Below are 18785 nucleotides of genomic sequence, written 5' to 3' on the forward strand. Positions count from 1 at the left end.
CAGCCATTCCTATGGAAAAGCAGCTTGGGTGGGCCCGTAAGTTGGGTGGGGCTAAGTCTCTGGGGATCTTCAAGGTGGCCAGTGTTAGCAAGGTTGGTGGGAGTCTCAGATATGGCACCAACCTGCCAGGTCTGTGGAGGGGCGGTGGGGGGAGGGTTTAGAAAGGAGACAGTGGCCTCTGCTCACCTTGATGCTAGACGATTCAGTTTCTCCCTGGTGCCTTTTAAGCTGCTACCTGGGTGCTAGAGCTCAGCGGGAGTGAGTCTGAGTAGGTGAGTCCATGTGTGAGTTAAGAGGAACTTCTTGGGGCTCCAGCAGTTTCTTCCCCCGACTCAATCGCTGCTGGTTTTTGTAGCCAGAAGTTATGGGGACTTGCCTTCCTGGCACTGGAACCCTGGGCTGGGGCGGCTTTGTATGGGGTGGGACTCCTCGCTCTCAAATTTTTATCCACTGCACATGGATGAGGGACCAGCCTGTTTCCCATCTACACCCCTTCTACCAGTCTGAATGGATATAATTTCTTTAATTTTGTAGTTGTCAGACTTCCATTTAGTTCAATTTCTTGACATTTCTGAATGATGACTGTTCTATATTTTAGTTGTAATTTTGATGTGCTTTTGCAAAGAGGTGAACCATGTCTGCCTGTGCCACCATCTTGACCAGAAGTCTAGAATTATCCTTTTTAGAGAAAGACTCTATATACACGCAAACAATTATTTGGTCACCTTTTTTCCCTCTGGGTGACATAATTTCAGGTATGTTATCTTTATATTCCTAAATTATAATACTAACAATTGTTTTGTTGCTTTTTTCATGCCATGTTCTTAAAGTTAACAAAGTAGTCAAACTCAGAGTCTCTTGACTTTCTTAGCTTGAAACCCTGGGATCAGTATTATGGAGGATGTTCTGGCAGAGAAGAAGAGTGGAGGAAGGTGGACTTTTAAAAGAGGCAGCTGTTAAAATAACTTGTACATACACCTGATGACGAAGACTGAACCTGGGAGAGGGCCTGTGGAAATAGAGAAGAGGGATGAACCTGATATGGCTACAGAGTGAACTGTGGACCACATTCTTACCTTGCATACCCCCATCTGAATCTCATCCTGCTTGCGCATACAGAAGTTAGGACTTTTGCTGAGAGAATTATTTTCTTTGCCCTTTAAGGTCATATTCTCTATTGTATCTCTTTAAATTTTTGTTTCCATGTGTTTTATTCCACATAGATATGGTTTGACTTTTTTTATTGATCTTGTATTTTGCGACTCTGCTGAACTTACTAATTCTAGGGTTTTCTTGCCTTTTTATTTTTTTAAGGTATCTTCAAGATTTCTATGTGGATAATCTTGTCATCTAACAACAGAGTTTATTTCTTCCTTTCTCTGATTTCTATGCATTTCTTAATTTTTTAGATTTTATTTATTTATTCTTAGAGATAAAGGAAGGGGAGGGAGAAAGGGAGAGAAATATCAATGTGTGGTTGCCTTTCATGCATCCCCTACAGGGGACCCAGCCTGCAACCCAGGCATGTGTTCTGACTAGGAATCGAACCAGTGACCCTTTGGTTCAAAGGCTCGCTCTCAATCTACTTAACTACACCAGCCAGGGCAGTATGCATTTTTTTTTGCTTGCCTTGTTGTGCTGGCTGTTGCTTCTCTTTTGCTATGACCACCAATGGTAAATCATAGTCATTAAGACAAATAGATTTCTGCCTGGAACACTTGCCTGGATTGGTGCTTTTTGTGTGCAAAGATTTTAAATTATTGATTTAAAGTCTTTAAGAGTTATGGGCTATTGATTTTTTATTTCTTCTTGAGTCAGTTTTGGAAATTTATATTTTTCTAAAAACCTAGCCATTTTTTGAAGTTTTTTTAATTTATTGGCATAAAGTTGTTCATATGGTCTCTTATTTTTTAAATCTGTTTCCTATATCTCTATTTCTTCCCTTTTTTTATATCTTACAGTTTATGTCTGTGTAATTTGTGATCCCAGGCCATTCTGCTTTCTAAGGTTTTTGGTCTTTTCTTGTTTTGGTCAGTGTACTTGCTCCTGGCATTCCTTTTCTCTCTAATTGTGCCTCAACCTCACCTTTTCTAATTTTCAGTTTCTAAATTGCTATGCACTTGGTACCCAGAAAATAAAGTTTACTTCAACTATGAGTCATTTGAGAGTAAATATGCATAGTGCAAGGGCTTTAAGTATTATCTAAGAACTTGAACTTTATTATAATGTCCTCCACATGTGGTATAAGTAAATGTTAAAATGAGTAAGTTTTATCATCTTTTTAGCTTGTTTGTCAGCTTTTGATAGGTGAGGTTTTGTTATGTTAATAAGTTGAAGGTTTTTTCATTTTTCTAGTTTTTAAAAATAAAATTATGTTATATGGTAATATATAACACAAAACTGGAGTGTGTTACTTGGAGTTATCTAGTCTATAATTTTGGTCAAAATGGTTCTCTTGGTATTAGTTTATTTTTAATGTTAAAAGGTATCCTTATTTGCCTTTACTACTTCTGGTACCTTTCCCAAATATCCTTCTAAAGAATAGACTAATTTTGAAATACTTAATTCTTTTTGTTATGCTGGTGGAAAACCTAGATTAAAAAACAGGGAAGTTGTCCTGATTATATATTCTTTATTTCCTTCTTTCTTGGATTCACTACAAGCTGCCAAATTGTTTAAAGACCCTTAGTTTTCTTCAGGCCTAAAATCTGACATAAAAGAGAGTGGTATCCTTTAGTTTGTAAAAGGATGATAAATGTATTCTAAGTAGTTTTAGATAAAAGGTAAATGGAAAGTATTATTATAAAAATTATTTTATTTTAGTCTGTAGAGTCTTTGTATTTCTTGTGCTGTGAAACTGCTGAGTGTGTAAAATGGCTGTCCTTAGAGAAGGAAATGGTCCAGGTTATAATTGCCTACTTACCATTGGTAACTGAGTATTCTTTATAAATTATTAGCAGGATCACAATGAGCTCATTGTTAAACATTTCCCCAAATTAGAAACTTTTTTCTGGATTAAGGCTAGCCAGTGTAGTATCTTGATCCACTAAATTGCTCAACCGAGAGTTGTTTTGCCCTTGTCGGAGTGTTTGAGATCTGTGGGAGGGTTTGATGCACTGTGCTGTAGCGAGCCTGCGTGGTCCATAGAGGCAGTGCCTGCAGCACTAATCACATGCAGTTGCAATGCTTAGAAAGTTGCTTGATTTGCTTAACTTTAGCCTCCCTTGAAGTGGAGGATAAAGGCAGGACTAACTCACCAGTAAGCTCTAGACGTACAACAGCTTTGATTTTTTTCTGCTAGTACCAACAAGTACCTTCCCTTGCCTTGGATTGGTTGTATAAGAGAAACTAAATTTTTTAGACCCTATTATACACTCAGCTGTTCTTACCTAATATCATGTTATCCTCTTCAAAACCTTTGTAAAAAAGGGGGGTAATTTTTTCTATTTTTACATGGTAAGACTGAGACTTAGATTTCACACAGCCAGTGAGGGTTTGGAATTGATTTTAGGGCCCTCAGAAGCTAATGCACATGTTCCTTATGTTCCATCCCAGTCTGTCAGTAGTACTGGCCACATAAGGAGCATTTCAATGACAAGTATATTTGTTAATGTATTCATAAGATACTTTCTCCACAGAAACGGAAGCATAACTCACTAGGATTTGGTGCTTCACTAGTGTGCAGTGTCTCTGTATGGTAAAACTTAAATTGTGGCAGTGGTTTTTTTTTTTTTTTTTTTTTGTAGACTAAAAAGTCATTGTGAATAAAAGAAAAGAGGAAGAACAAAGATTTTGTTCCTGGACCTTTTCCAGTACTATACAGATGAGCTGTTCTTCATTTAGGTTGTAGATCAGCTGAAGCTTCAGCTGCCCAGGAATATTGAAACCCTGTAGTGCTTCTAGGAAATAACCTAGAGGTTCACATGATTAATAGGACTTGAAATCTGTCAGATAGTATGCATAAGACAATATGGGCATTTGGGGTATGGCCCAGGAGAAATGAAAGGGAGAGTTATTTTAAAGGGAAGAAAAGCTTAAAGCTTCGTACTAGATAGTAGATAACATTTTTAAAGCCACTGTCTTGAGTATTTCCTATGAGCCGAAGGCTTTATAGATACATTTTCTAGTTCTCATATCCACCCTGTGAGGGTAGATACTATCTTTATTTCACCAAGAGACAAAGTTAGGCTCAGAAATATGGAGGAATACATTCAGGTTCACAGTATTCTTAAGTGGTAAAGCTGGAATTCAGCCTCCTCCCCCGGCATGGACTATCTTATTATGCTTATGCCCTAAGCAAAGCTTGGGCAGTATAAGTGATTTAGGCTTAAGAGTGGGATTTTGACGGCCTGGAGTGCCTTCCTACATGACACTGGAAGTTAGAACTGTGTAAGTAAAACCGGAGAAATGGAAACATAAATTTTAGATGCTTTATTAGATGTTTAAATTAAATTTTAGATGTTTTTGTTAGAAATTGCCCTTAAATTGCCATTTTGGGGGAGGTGTTAATTCAAGATCTGTATAACATTATGACTCTTAGTTTGATTTTATGTCCTCTTTTCTTTTTTAAAAAATGGACTACTATAGTTTCCTTAATATGCAGAAAAATATAAGAACTTCTTGAGCTTTATTCCTTGATTTGAGCATAAGGCTTTGAACACATTCTTAGCTGACCATGTGGTTAAAAGTAGTACTCAAGTAAAGAAATAAAGCTTAGCCTTATAGATCCATTAGTTGTAATAATATCAGAACATTTCTGAGTGGTATACAAGTCCACAAAGGGTGACTTGCATAATAGGTAGAGTGTAGACATCAGAATATTCACACTAGTGGGAGAATATAGCTTTTACTCTGGACTCTTGGTTGAAGTATTGTCACACATTATAATAAAATGGAACAGTAATATTCTTTTGAACGTGCATGTACCACCTTTTCAAATTTTAGTATAATTTCATTGGCTTTTTTGCTCTGCAGTAGTGAAAATGTATAGCAATGGTGTGTTCCTTGGGCTTAGTAATGATACTACTCAGACTTAGAGTTGTTAGCATACAGTTCCAAACTGATTCAAGAAGGGGTACAAACTGAGTAGACTACTCAGGAAAGAAACTTAAGTCCAGGTTATTATTAATCTTTAGTTGTATCAGTTTCTCCATCTACAAAATTGAGATAATTTTTACTCATAGAGTTGTTGGGAGAATTATCATGCTTGTACCAGTGCCTGGCACACGGTTAGCATTCAGGACTGTGAATTGTCATCACAGCCGTCGTTATCATTGTTACTCCCTTTTTCAGTTTTCCAAGGTTTGTCTGTTGTGTTGCTTACTCCAAATACTCTTGGATTTATTTATCAGTTTAAAAAATATAGCTGTCAGGTTTTTCTCTTTTACTAGTCTGATCCCATCTCTGACAGCTAACTAAAAAAAAGAAAAAAAAATACTGTTCAAGAAATGAGATGGGATATAATCACATAAATGAAGATTTTTTAATTATAAAGGAAGATTACATACAGTTTTTTGCATGAAAGAGAAATTATGAAAAGATGTTCACCAAAATAGTAACAGCAGTTAACCAGGGTGCTGGGATTTTAAGTGAGGATTAGGTTTTTATTTGGTACATTTATGTAGTGCTTTACTTCTTAGAGTATTGTTTTCCAGAATTGTACCCTAGAATGAACATTTGTTTTAGCAAATGTAGTATCAGAGGTTTCTGATGTGCTTTATCAGAGGTTGGCAAACTATGGCCCATAGACTAAATCTGGTCTGCTACTTGTTTTTATACACCCCCTAAGCTAAGGATGGATTTTACGTTTTTAAATGCTTGAAAAAAAATCAGGAGAATACTTTGTGACAGTGGAAATTGCATGAAATTTGAATGTTATTGACCATAGTGAAGTTTCATTGACAAACATTTATGCTTACTTATTTACATAGTCTGTATGGCTGCACTCCGGTCACAATGGCAGAGTTCAATAGTTTCCACAGAGAACATACGGCTTGCAAAGCCTCAGATATTTACTTACTCTGTGACCCTTTGCAGAAAAAGTTTGCTGACCTCTGTATTACATTAGAGAAACTGGTTTAGTTTAATGTTTTTTTCTGGCTGTTTTTTTTTTAACTTTGCTGGCTTTAGGATAACTATCTAGTCTAGAATAAATGATTGCCAAGCTAAGGAGTAAAAGCATTTTGATAAGTATTGCCAAATTGTCATGCAGGAAAAAATTGCAATTATTAATATGTTATTTTCTAAATAGTCTATAATTTTCAGTTTTGGATTTCTCTTTTACCTACGAATTATGAGAGCTTTCTATTTTCCTAGTGGCTTTTTTTGTATAATACTTGGTTATTAATTCCCACTGTGGTCAAAATGTGGTCTGTATAATTTAAAATTTTATTATGCAGTATATCATGTACAGGAACAAGTGTATAAAATGTAAGTGCAGTCTAAAGAATAGTTTATAAGTAAAAATCATGTCCCCAGTACCCAGGCTGAGAAATAGAAACTCACCAGTGTTTTAGAGGCTTCCCGAGTGCCTCTCCCTAATTCTATGTCCATCCTCCAAACAGGTAGCCATTTCTTTTTTATATTTTCATTGTATATGTATGTGTACTTAAACAATATATTTTGGGGTTTGTCAGTTTAAAAGGTAAATTAATTCATAATGCATGTATCGTCTGTATGATTTATTTCTCCAAGCATTATGTTTTTGAGATTCATGTGCATAGATGCAACTACCTGAAGTTTATCATCCTTGCTGTGTAGTAATCCATTATATGAATGTACACCAAGGGACTAATGAGGCTTCACTAGATGTCTCAGTGACAGCCTCAACTGCAGCATTTTCTAAATTGAATTTTTAACCCTCTACAGTCCGTCACTTGCCACATCTGCTCTATTGTTTCCTGTCTCCGAAATAGCATCTCCAGCATCTGTTTTCTCAAGTCAGAAACTTGACATTTTTTTGTTACCTCCCTTTTTTTCATTACCCGTTACCAGTCAATCAATCCTGTGATTTGACTTCTTAACATTTCAAACCCATCCCTACTGTTACCACCCTTGTGCAGCGTTTACCTGCATCTGCCAGTCTCCACCACACCGTCAGTACCCATTCCTGTTCTCTTATCGCGGGTTAACAGGCCACCTCTTCAACTTCATCTCGGCTCTCTTCCCATCACACGCTAGTCTGGGTCATTAACATCAGCCTTTATTCACGCCATGCTCATTCCTGCCGCAGAACCTTTGCAAATGCTGTTCCCTCATTCATTTTTAATCACCCCTCAGGACAGAATTTTGAAATACTACCTCACAAAGAAGTGGTTCTTGCTTACTGCCCCTTAAATGAGATCATGTCTCCCTGTTACCAATAGGACTTCGTATATACTACTCCCTCTGGCAGCACTGTCGACTCTAATTAAATGTTATTGAGGATGACCCTTGTCTGATTCAGTCAGGACCAGCAGCCTACAAAGTCTAATAAGGCAAGAAATCATAAAAAGGATACACACCTTAAACATTTTATTCTAAGAATAAAACTGCATGTTCATTTGTCAGTCCTTTGATTAAAGGCCAAAGTCTTTTTTCTTGGAGACTAGATCCACCTGTTGCAGTTTCATATTGTTTATCTTGCAGAAACCATACCCATAATGTATGATCTAAGATTTTCAGTTTGAGTTTTTTATTTTTATTTTTTGAAGATTTATTTATTTATTTTTAGAGAGAGGGGAAGGGAGGGAAAAAGAGAAGGAGAGATACAACGTGTGGTTGCCTCTTTTGTGGCCCCTGCTGAGGGTCTGGCCTGCAACCCAGGCATGTGTTCTGACTGGGAATAGAACTGGCGACCCTTTGGTTTGCAGGCCGGCACTTGATCCACTGAGCCACACCAGCCAGAGCCAGTTTGAAGTTTTACATAGAACAAGAATTTACATTGTTCTGATGCATTCTGAGTTTAGAAGTATTACAGATCTTTGCAATACTTTTCCTAATATTTTCACTATTTCTTGCTTATACCCAATTCAGTAGCATAAGTTGCTTTTATTAAGTGTTTCAAAGTCATTGAATTCAGTTTTTCCCACTCTCCCACATTTCATTTGGTTAATGAACATTTAATTAAGTCACGTAAATACAATAATAAGTATAAGTGACATGAACAGGTTTGAAAGCTAATATAACTAACTCGGTAAAAATACAACTCATCCAGTGGGAACAGAAGTGCCTGGGCATACTGGATCAGTGGGCTCCATATATTTTGGGTACGTACATACGTGGATTGGGTTGGTCAAAAAGTCCATTTAGTGTTTTCCATAATATAAAAGGCACATTTTTCATTTTCACCAGTAACTTACTGATTTGGATGTTTTGAGTATGCTGGCTATCTCCCATGTGGTATAATGTTGACTGTTTTCAGTTAAAGTCTTGATTTCATTGCTATCAACTTCAACTGGTCTATTCATCTGTGGAGCGAGAAATCTCTAGCATGAAACTTTGCAAACTACTTTTGACACGTTCAGTCATAGCACCTTCTTTGTATACACTCCACAAATCTTTTCTTGCATTTCAGTTGCATTTTTACCTTTCTTGAAATAATAAAGCATAACATGCCAAAAATCTTGCTAATTTTCTATCTTCATTATTAAAATGACTACACAAAAATTCACCAATTTTGATTAACTTATTTTCAAATGTGCCCTGATATGGCAGCTGTCACAATACAATCTAACAAGATTAATTTGAATGAAGTTAAAGACAAACTAAACGCTACTAGAGCCATCTTCTGGAAAAAAGAAACAAACGAACTTTATGACCAACCTAATACATAGTCTACTGCAGTGATTTTCAAACTTTTTTCATCTCACAGCATACATAAACTAATTATTAAAATTCTTGCCACATCAAAAAATATACTTTTTGCCCATCTAACAGAATAGGTATAATTTTGATTTATTTACACCAGATGGCCATTGTTGTTTTGGCTGTTGTCATTTTTTAATTTGACAGTCTATGAGAAAAGAGGTCAGTGCCCCTGACTAAATAGTCAGGTATCACATGTTTTAAAAATTCTTGAGGCACACCAGTTGAAAATAGTAGGTCTACTGTATAAATGCCATGTATGTTGTAAGAGTAGAGTTCTGAGGTTGAATTATATGACCACTTATTACCCACAAAACAGTAATTTTATGTGGGTGAACATAATATTAAATAGCAACACAAAAGATAAATAGACATCCAGTTGGATAGTCACAGTAAAGTGTGTAAATAATGATTAAAATATATATATTTTTAAACAGCCTACGTAGTTCTTGGTTTTTTTAAGGGACATAGCAATGACAGCCACATATCCCTGGATTTCTGGGTCAAAAGTATTTGACATGGTGTTATCTTTTTCTGAAACTTCTTGAATTGCCACCAAAATATCAGTCAAAAGTTGAATCCCCTAAAATGCCTCTTGTCACCTGAATTTGGCACAGAAGCATTTCCCTCAATCAGTGTGTCCCACGTTTTGTTACTGTAACTGAAGGACTTGGTGTTCTTCATGACTAAGGGGTCTGGATGGCCACACAGGAGAGGAGGAATTTGAGTTGGGCCATAGTCTTCCTTTTTTAGCACTATGGCATGCCACGTAGTCTTAAAACTGCTGAATTAATTTATTTCTAATAAAGTGTGGATTAAGTGTCATTGACATGAATTCCTGGAAACTATTTCAATTATTTTGTTTTGTGGAAATTTTGTAATAGATACAGTTTGGCATTAAGAGGGCCATTGACTGTAGTTGTTAATATCTTTATGTATGTACATTTTTTGGTAATGGAATTTGACCTCTAATTTTTTATAATTCTGGTTTATAGCTTATCCTGTTAAATGTCAATTTTCAACAAAATCTAACTTATAACGACATTATAAAACCAGTTTTAAATTATGATTGGCCTTGGAGGAAGGAATGAGTTTTTAGAAATTTGTTTTGGGTAGTTTCAGGATAGCCGTGCAAGGGTGGGAATGTGAAAGATTGTAATGGATGAGTCCCTTTTATTCTAGAATCAATACAGTCAAAATTTAACACTTTTTAAGCCATGTGTAACTGTACAGAAAACAATAGGGTTGTAATTTATGTCTCAAAGGGTTTCAGCTCAACATATTTCCTAAAATTTAACAACAAAACAACCTTAAAACCGACATTGTAAACATTTAGATAGTTGAAATGCCTTCCTGATTCTTACATGGACTCTTCTATGAATCATTATCAGAATTTTTTTTATTCCCAGTATTACAGCCGCCCACGTAGCATTTCCCACATCAAGAAAAATTCTGCTCTGTATCCCCAAGGGGTGTGGAGGCATAATTGTCTTCCTTTAAATTAGAATATTTTGTCACAATGCAATTTATTAACAGTATTCATATTAGAAATAGAGAAATCATTAAGTTTTATGCTTTTTATTAAACTGAAAGTGTCAGAAACTTCCTTTTGAACCTGGCAAATGCAATTGTTTTCTACACGTCCCACCTGTTTATTTGGTTTATTAAACATACAAACAAGTCTCTCAGGAGAGTGGTTTTGAGTTTGGTTGCTTTCTAAAACAGTCATTTTTCAAGCGTAATTTGCTTGTCAAAAAATATTTTTAGATAGCTACAAAATTTTTGTTGTAAACATGGAGAGACTCTGGAATCCCTGAATATTACTCTTCTAATGTCTACCGTGGTGTGGTTTATAATCTTACATACTGCTGACCAGGGTCTGCAAACTTTTTCTGCAAAGGGCCAAATGGAAATTATTTTAGGCTTTGCAGGCTACATGTGGTCTCTCTCAGTGTTCTTTGTGGGGTGGGGTTAAATCTCTTTAAAAGTGTAAAAACCATTCTTAGCTAGGGTCCATCCAGAAATAGTCCACTGGCCATATTTGGTCCTCAGGCTAATTTGCTGAGCCCTGTGAAAGACATAATTTGAATCATATATGTAATTTTAAATATTTTAGTAACCACACTGAAAGAGTGAAAGGAAGCAGATGAAATTAATTTTAATAATACTTAACCAATTATACTCACACTATTATCACTTCAGTAGGTTGCACTAGCCAAATTTTGGGGACTCGGTCACCACATGAATTGGACAGCACAAGCTAGAGACCAGAGCTGCTCAAAGTATGGTCCATGAGTTGGGGCCAGTCTGAGTTCATTGTCAGTCTGTTTCAAGTTAGGTATAGACATTAAAAGTAAGCATTTAAAATATTTGATAGCAATTTGACAGTTACTTTATGCCTGTTCAATCTAATAATGCACTTGCATTTCATGCTTTTCTTTTTACATTTTATTCCAGTAACTTATTCTTACTGTATCTTACAGATGAATAAGTCTGTGAAATTAAAGAGAAATTGGCTGTTCATTACAGATAGTTTAAGAGTCACAGTTCTTGATGGTCTCTCCTGAAATTCTGTAGGCCTCTGGTATATGTGACACAAGTAAAAAGGTAGGAAATGGTGATGAGGGTGTGGCACATAGTTTACCTAGTGTTACTCACACCCCAATGCAGAGCAGTGTCCTTTACTTGTCTCTTTTGGAGCTACCATTGGAGCATCACCCAGAGCTTATACAAAAATTAGCAAGGGTTCATGCTCAACTCCAGACCAGTTAAATCAGAATCTCGTGGGAGGGACCTGCGTATCATGCAGTTTCCACATGATTATATTATGTAGCTGATGTTGTTCCGTGGGCCCCTCATCTCAGAAAACTGCTCTTGTCCATCTAGAAAGACTCACTGATCTGGGTGGTGATTTTCTGTGTGGTACCATTTATCTCTTTACCCATTGGAAAGGGGACTTTCCAGTTAAATGTGTCAGATTGAGTGAATATTGGCATTTTTATTTTTACTCTCTTCTGGAACGGAACCCCCTAAAACAAAAGGACTAAAAAAGGCATAAGGCACGAACTCAGAAGTAGAAAGCAGATGAGAGAAGACAGAAATTGTCCTGATTGGTCAGGTTCTTGGTAAAATCAGGTAGCTAGAAATGAACAGAACTAGGAGAGGTGATCTGAGTGCCTACAAATGAGTATGCTAAGAAGCAAACCAGTTTGCACTGCTGGCTCAGAAATTAGAGGAACCAGTTACCTCAGAGGGCGAGGGTGAAGTTTGGAGCCCAAATCAGGAGTGGTTGAAAGTCTGTATATATCAGACTCCCACAAGTCCTCCCCTTCAAGGCAACCATTGTTCCTTTACTTTGGATGAAGCTAGAAGTTAGAGCTTGGAGAAGTTTATTCTGAGAGGTTTAGTCATAGTTGGAGTTGGGATATCTTTTACAAATAAGGACACCTTTTGAAAAATGTGGCCTGAAGCTAAAGTCTGAATATTGAGGTTAAGACCCCACTGTTCTCTTGCCCTGCTCTGAGAACACGGCTGTCAGGTATACACAGGGGTGGGCAAAGTAGGCTTACAGTTGTGAGTATGCAAAACATAGAGTTTACTGTGTGTTATTACTCATTTAATATGAACCTACTTTTGCCCACCCCTGCATGCCCCAGAGAAGATATAGGACCATTTCTCTCTGGGATGAGGACAGATTTAACAGGGACTGCTTTGGGGGATTCCTAATAAAGAACGTAACTCATTGACTCATCACCTGTAGTAAAAGCCAACTAATTAACAAACAACCCCCACAAAGCAGCCAGAGATTCTGATTAGTGTGTTAGTGCTGGATAGCCAGGGACCATCAGACATTTGTGGAAGGCTCTAAAATAAAAAAGAGACCTAAAGACTTAAAGAGAAAAACGGTACTGAGAAGAAATAGATAAGGATAATTAAAATGTTACAAGGAAGATATTAATAATGAGAATTTTTGTATCTTTAGCAAAATAAGATACTACATTCAAGTTAGACTAGGGTGATGTTTAAAAGAACATTCAGAGAAAAAGAAAGTGGTCTTGGAAATTAAAAGTATGATAGAAAATATTGCAAGTGAATTAGAAGAGTTGGGAAGTAATGCCAGAGAAATCCAAAAGAAAAGAAATACAATATTGAAAAAAATGTATGATAATCAAAAGACGAATCTAAGATATCTAGTATCTAGTAAAAAGGACTTCTGGGAGAGAAGGAGGGGGACTGTAGGAAGGACATCCAAAGGGCCCAGCACCATGAATGTCCACTCTAAGAATACAGAGAAAGTATAGTTTTTCATGAAACAAAATAGGTTACGTATAAGAAGATTTGGAATTGGTATGATATTGGACTTTTCAACAGCCACACTAGAAGCTGCTAGAACAGTGGAGTGATGCCCTGAAAATTCTGAGGGTAAAATATTTCTAACCTCGAATTTTATCAGCCAGTTCAGGTCTTCCCATTTCTTCTAACACCGACTTTCAGGTTCCTGAATGAGACAGTTGCCTGTCAGTGTTGCTTGAAATAATTCATTTGCAAAGCGCCGTAAACTGCTCACAGTTTTCTTAAAGGAGCAAGAAAAAAGATGCTGAACTGCACGTATTACTGTTTTTCTTTTGTTAATTATTACAGTATCATAACTTTTTTCTGTTGTTCTATTTCTTCTAAGCTTTTCTAGGATAAAGAATTGGAAACATAAAGACACCTTTACATTTAAACCCAAACACTGTTTTTTTTTTCTCCTATTTTTCTTTCTACTCAAACCGCTTCTTAAAAATCATGGATAAAATCTGATACATTGTAGAATTAGGGATTCTTTACAAGTGATTAACCTGTAAGCTTTAGATTGTTAGATGAGTGGAATAGCAGTTGGTAAGTAAAATTGGGAAGATAGCTCCTAAGGTTTTTTAACTAATTTTAATGTTTTACAGAAATGTGGTCCTGCTTACAACTTTTGAGAAGTTGAATACTGATATGTTTCAATAATACACGATGTATTTTCCCTTTTCATACCTGAGGCGAGTACCTAAATTACTCAAAGTAAGGAGACAATCAGTGTCATAGTGAAATTAGATTGATACATGAGAAAAAGAAAGCAGAGTTTAATTGAGAGGGTTTGTTTTCTTTCCCCCAAGTTCTGAGTATTCTCTCCGAAAGGAAACGGGAAGTGAGGACGAGCCTGGATAAAGCGGCAGTGCCACAGAGGGGCCTGGTGGCCTTACAGCCGCCAACCAGCGTGTCTGCCCCCTTAACAATGCAGAGCGAATGCATGTCTGCCCCCTTACAATGCAGAGCGAATTCCTGACCAGTGTTGCTGAGAGTCATAACGAGAAGGGGTGGGTTCTGCCTTTTCTGTTTTTGCATACCACTTTAACCTATTTTCTCCTTCTCCTGTTTTGTCTTTAGATCTTATAATCAATGGATAAAGTGGGGAAAATGTGGAATAATTTCAAATACAGGTGTCAGAATCTCTTCAGTCATGAGGGAGGAAGCCGTACTGAAAATGTGGACACGAACTCCAACAGATGTTTGTCTATCAAAGAGAAAAACGTCAGTATGGGAGACCTAGCTCCTCAGCAACAAAGCAGTCCCTTAAGAGAAAATGTTGCCTTACAACTGGGATTAAGCCCTTCAAAGAATTCTTCAAGAAGAAACCCAAATTGTGCCACTGAAATTCCTCAGATTGTGGAAATAAGCATTGAAAAGGATAATGATTCATGTGTCACCCCAGGAACAAGACTTGCAAGAAGAGACTCCTACTCCCGACATGCTCCATGGGGTGGGAAGAAGAAACATTCCTGCTCTACAAAGACTCAGAGTTCACTGGATACTGATAAAAAGTTTGGTAGAACTAGAAGTGGACTTCAAAGGAGAGAGCGGCGATACGGCGTGAGCTCTGTGCACGACATGGACAGCGTTTCCGGCAGAACCGTAGGAAGTCGCTCTCTGAGGCAGAGGTTGCAGGACACTGTGGGCTTGTGTTTTCCAGTGAGAACTTACAACAAGCAGTCAAAGCCTCTGTTTTCTAATAAAAGAAAAATACACCTTTCTGAATTAATGCTTGAGAAATGCCCTTTTCCTGCTGGCTCAGATTTAGCCCAAAAATGGCATTTGATTAAACAGCATACAGCCCCTGTGAGCCCACATTCAACATTTTTTGATACGTTTGATCCATCGTTGGTTTCTACAGAAGATGAAGAAGATAGGCTTAGAGAGAGAAGGCGTCTTAGTATTGAAGAAGGGGTTGACCCCCCTCCCAATGCACAAATACATACATTTGAAGCCACTGCACAGGTTAATCCATTATATAAACTGGGGCCAAAGTTAGCTCCTGGAATGACTGAAATAAGTGGGGACAATTCTGCAATTCCACAAGCTAATTGTGACTCAGAAGAGGACACAACCACACTGTGTTTGCAGTCACGTAGGCAGAAGCAACGTCAGGTCTCTGGAGACAGCCATGCCCACATTAGCAGACAGGGGGCTTGGAAAGTCCACACACAGATTGATTACATTCACTGCCTTGTGCCCGATTTGCTTCAGATTACAGGGAATCCCTGCTACTGGGGAGTGATGGACCGTTATGAAGCAGAAGCCCTTCTAGAAGGGAAACCTGAAGGCACATTTTTGCTCAGGGACTCCGCGCAAGAGGACTACCTCTTCTCTGTGAGCTTCCGTCGCTACAACAGATCCTTGCATGCCCGAATTGAACAGTGGAATCACAACTTCAGTTTCGATGCTCATGACCCATGTGTATTTCACTCCTCCACTGTAACAGGACTTTTGGAACATTATAAAGATCCCAGTTCTTGCATGTTTTTTGAACCATTGCTTACTATCTCACTAAACAGGACTTTTCCTTTCAGCTTACAATATATCTGCCGTGCAGTAATCTGCAGATGCACTACATACGATGGAATTGATGGTCTCCCTTTACCATCAATGTTACAGGATTTTTTAAAAGAGTATCATTATAAACAAAAAGTTAGAGTCCGCTGGTTGGAGCGAGAACCAGTCAAGGCAAAGTAAACTCTCTGTCCTAGGTCTGCTTTTCTGTGCATCAGACAGTCCGCCTACGGCGAGCACACATATCAGTGTTAGGTTTTCCAGTGATGTACGTAAGCTTAGTGTCAGTGTCTGTCAGATGCGGTCTGCTGTTACTCAGAAAAATGTGGTGCCTATTGATACAACAGGATAGAACTGCAGGTGTTCAGTGAGGCTACAGCAACATTGTGGCGATTTAGCTGTTTGGTTTTTAATGGCTGTAGTAATCGAGTGAGGCAGTTCTGGGGCATTTGCTATGAAGAATTCTATTTCTTACTGAAGAACAAATTGTTAATATTGGATGAGTATTTCAACAGTGTGACTAATGTTTGAAATTATTTTTTCTAAGAATTTTTCTATACCCTTCCAAAGTAGTGATGTTTGTAGTTACTATAAATCAAGCTTTGCGAGTCCAAAAAATAAAGACTGCCTTCCTTTTAGAAAAGAAATAAATGCAATTTTTTGGCCACAAGGGCATAGTGCAGTTCACTTAAGTGTTGATATAGTTTATAGTCAGTCTCCTTTTCTCTTCTGCAAAAGGTACTGTTAAGTAAACCAATTTTTCTGAATAGTAGTTCTTAAAATTTCAGACTTCTAAAGGTGGTAGGAGAATTTTATTTAAAGGCCTTGGGTGTTAATTTTTTTTTAATGAGTGCTTTAACTTAAAACACATTGGGAATAGCTGCTGCAGTGTAGTCCTGTGTGTGGTTTTCAGAGCTGGCATGTGCCGTCTACTCGTTGGTTTGTCACTGTCAGACCTTTCCCTGTGCCCGTGACGAGTCTGTGAACCGTGAAGACCATGAGACTAGAAGATGCCCAAACAAGTCAGAAGTAATAACTACAGTGGTTGCTGGTGTTGATATTATTGTTAAACTGTAATAATTTGGATGGCAGTATTTATCATTTCGTTGTAAATGCTCATAGCTGAATTGCTTAAGTACAATTTATAGAATTTCAATGCAGTTAATTTCTAATGGAAAATCTGAAACCTAAATTGCAGATTTAAAGGTACTGTACAACCATTGTATCTGTAAATAACTTTACTTAGCACCTTTTTGTCACTTAGAATAGTATGCAATACTACTTGAGTAAGCTATTTTGGAAGTAATACCAAGTTCTCGTGTTTGCTTCTTAGTATTGAACTGAATTTACAGTTCCGTCTAGACATTTTGCACTAAAGTAGTCGAGTCCATTCTTGTGTCTTTTTGTTAATGTGCTCTGTACCACTGGTGAGTGCTCCTTAGTTTCCTTACCTGCTGCTACAGAAAGTTATTTTACATCCTGATGGCCATGGCCAAGGCTACAGAAAAGAAAAGCTATATTTGTATGCAACACTAACCCTTTGACTGCTAATGTATGTTTCTGCTTGCCGTGCCTTGTTATGGCTGCTTTTTTGTGCTAATAAAGTATGTTTGGTGTTCTCCTTGTAGATCTGCTGTTTTATACATTTGCAACAATTTCTCTCGTAAATGGAATGGTTTGGGTTTTTTAAATCAAGCTTTACCTGACAGCCTACTATAGTCAGTGCAGCCCACTGTACAGTCTAATATTGACTTATTCTGAGTAAGCTAACTCTAAATTTGATGCCATACATATTTCCTATCATAATCACATGTACTGTGCAACAGTATATATAGTTACTGCAAATTACTGTACAGCTTAGATTATAACAAAATAAACAGAGAAATGCCGACTAAACCAATTGATTTCTCTGCTTATCAGTGGAATATTGAAACCATCAATGGCATGTCATAGTAAATGAGTGTCTATAGCTTCCTTCCGCACCAGGAACACGTTAAATGAAGTCTTGTATATCAGCACCATTTATTGGTTTGGGGACCATTTTAATTTTTAAAAAATGCCCAAAATGTAGAACTTTAACCAAAGATATATCCATTTTAAAGCAAAATGGGGATTGAAGGGACTCATAATTCCTGTTATTTCTAATAGACGTCCCTGAAGAACATATACCAAAGTGTTTGAGAACTTCATCCAAACCTACTTTAAAGCATTATGTGCAATTAAGTTGTTACGACATAATTATATTGCATAATCGTTGGGTTTGTTTTCTTGAGCTTATAATGTATCTGGAAAATTGACCTCTTGAAAATAAAAAGTCCACACTGCTTTCTGAAGACAGACTATGTATATGCAAGCAAGATCTTGTTTCAAAGTGGTAACTTGAAAGTCCAAGAAAGCACTTGATGTTTTATATGCTTATAGCAAATTGATGTTCTAATTGTAGTTTTTATAGAGAGTATTGATTCTTTTATGTGTTTCAGAACTTTCATACGTTCTATGGAGATTGTTTTAAATGTGTACATATTTGAGGTTATGTAAGCATGTATACAGTGTGCTGAAAGCCACCTGTGTTTCAGTGTGTGTGTAATATTAATATGCAACTTTTGGGTTAAAATTTTTCTTACAAAATGAGTGGCTTACATTTTAAAAAAGAAAAATCACCAGCATGAGATTGCACCTTAGTCTATAGTCACTGTGTCTTTTTCTAAATCCCGTTGCAGTCTGTCAACTAAATTTGTGTCTTTGTGGTCTTTTCGAAAGTGTATTTTAATACAAATCAGGAAATTCTTTATACGTTTGGACACATCTTCGGGGTGAAGTAATTGATTACCCAAAGACAGGTTGCTCTGATGCGTACACAAGTACATTCTCATCCTTTCACTCACTCATTCACTCGGTCTCTCTGTATGTGCACGTATGTGTGCACACATACTTATACTTATGATAATATTACCATCTGATTTAAAGTCATGTAGAAGTCTTATCTGATGTGTATTAATCCTTGTACCGTTCAAATTTGATTATCTGCACCTAAGGTTTAGTTTTGCTACCATTAATCTTGTTTGTAATACAGTCACCTCACAAAG

The 18785-nt window shown here is 37.1% G+C and overlaps 1 protein-coding gene across 4 annotated transcripts in view; it reads left to right on the plus strand.

Moving 5' to 3' along the window:
- The window catches only part of SOCS5 (suppressor of cytokine signaling 5), a 62690-nt gene extending 44204 nt beyond the window's left edge, over positions 1-18486 (plus strand). For all 4 annotated transcript variants that reach the window (XM_037066531.1, XM_037066530.1, XM_037066532.1 and 1 more), the window contains one exon: positions 14260-18486. In XM_037066531.1, coding sequence (XP_036922426.1) covers positions 14272-15882 — 1611 coding nt within the window. In that variant the 5' untranslated portion in view covers positions 14260-14271 and the 3' untranslated portion in view covers positions 15883-18486. The remainder of the gene's footprint in view (positions 1-14259) is intronic.
- The last annotated feature ends 299 nt before the right edge of the window (positions 18487-18785 follow it).

This window comes from Sturnira hondurensis, unplaced genomic scaffold (assembly GCF_014824575.4).
Source record: "Sturnira hondurensis isolate 20B ecotype Veracruz unplaced genomic scaffold, ASM1482457v3 Scaffold0016663, whole genome shotgun sequence".
NCBI lineage: Eukaryota > Metazoa > Chordata > Mammalia > Chiroptera > Phyllostomidae > Sturnira > Sturnira hondurensis.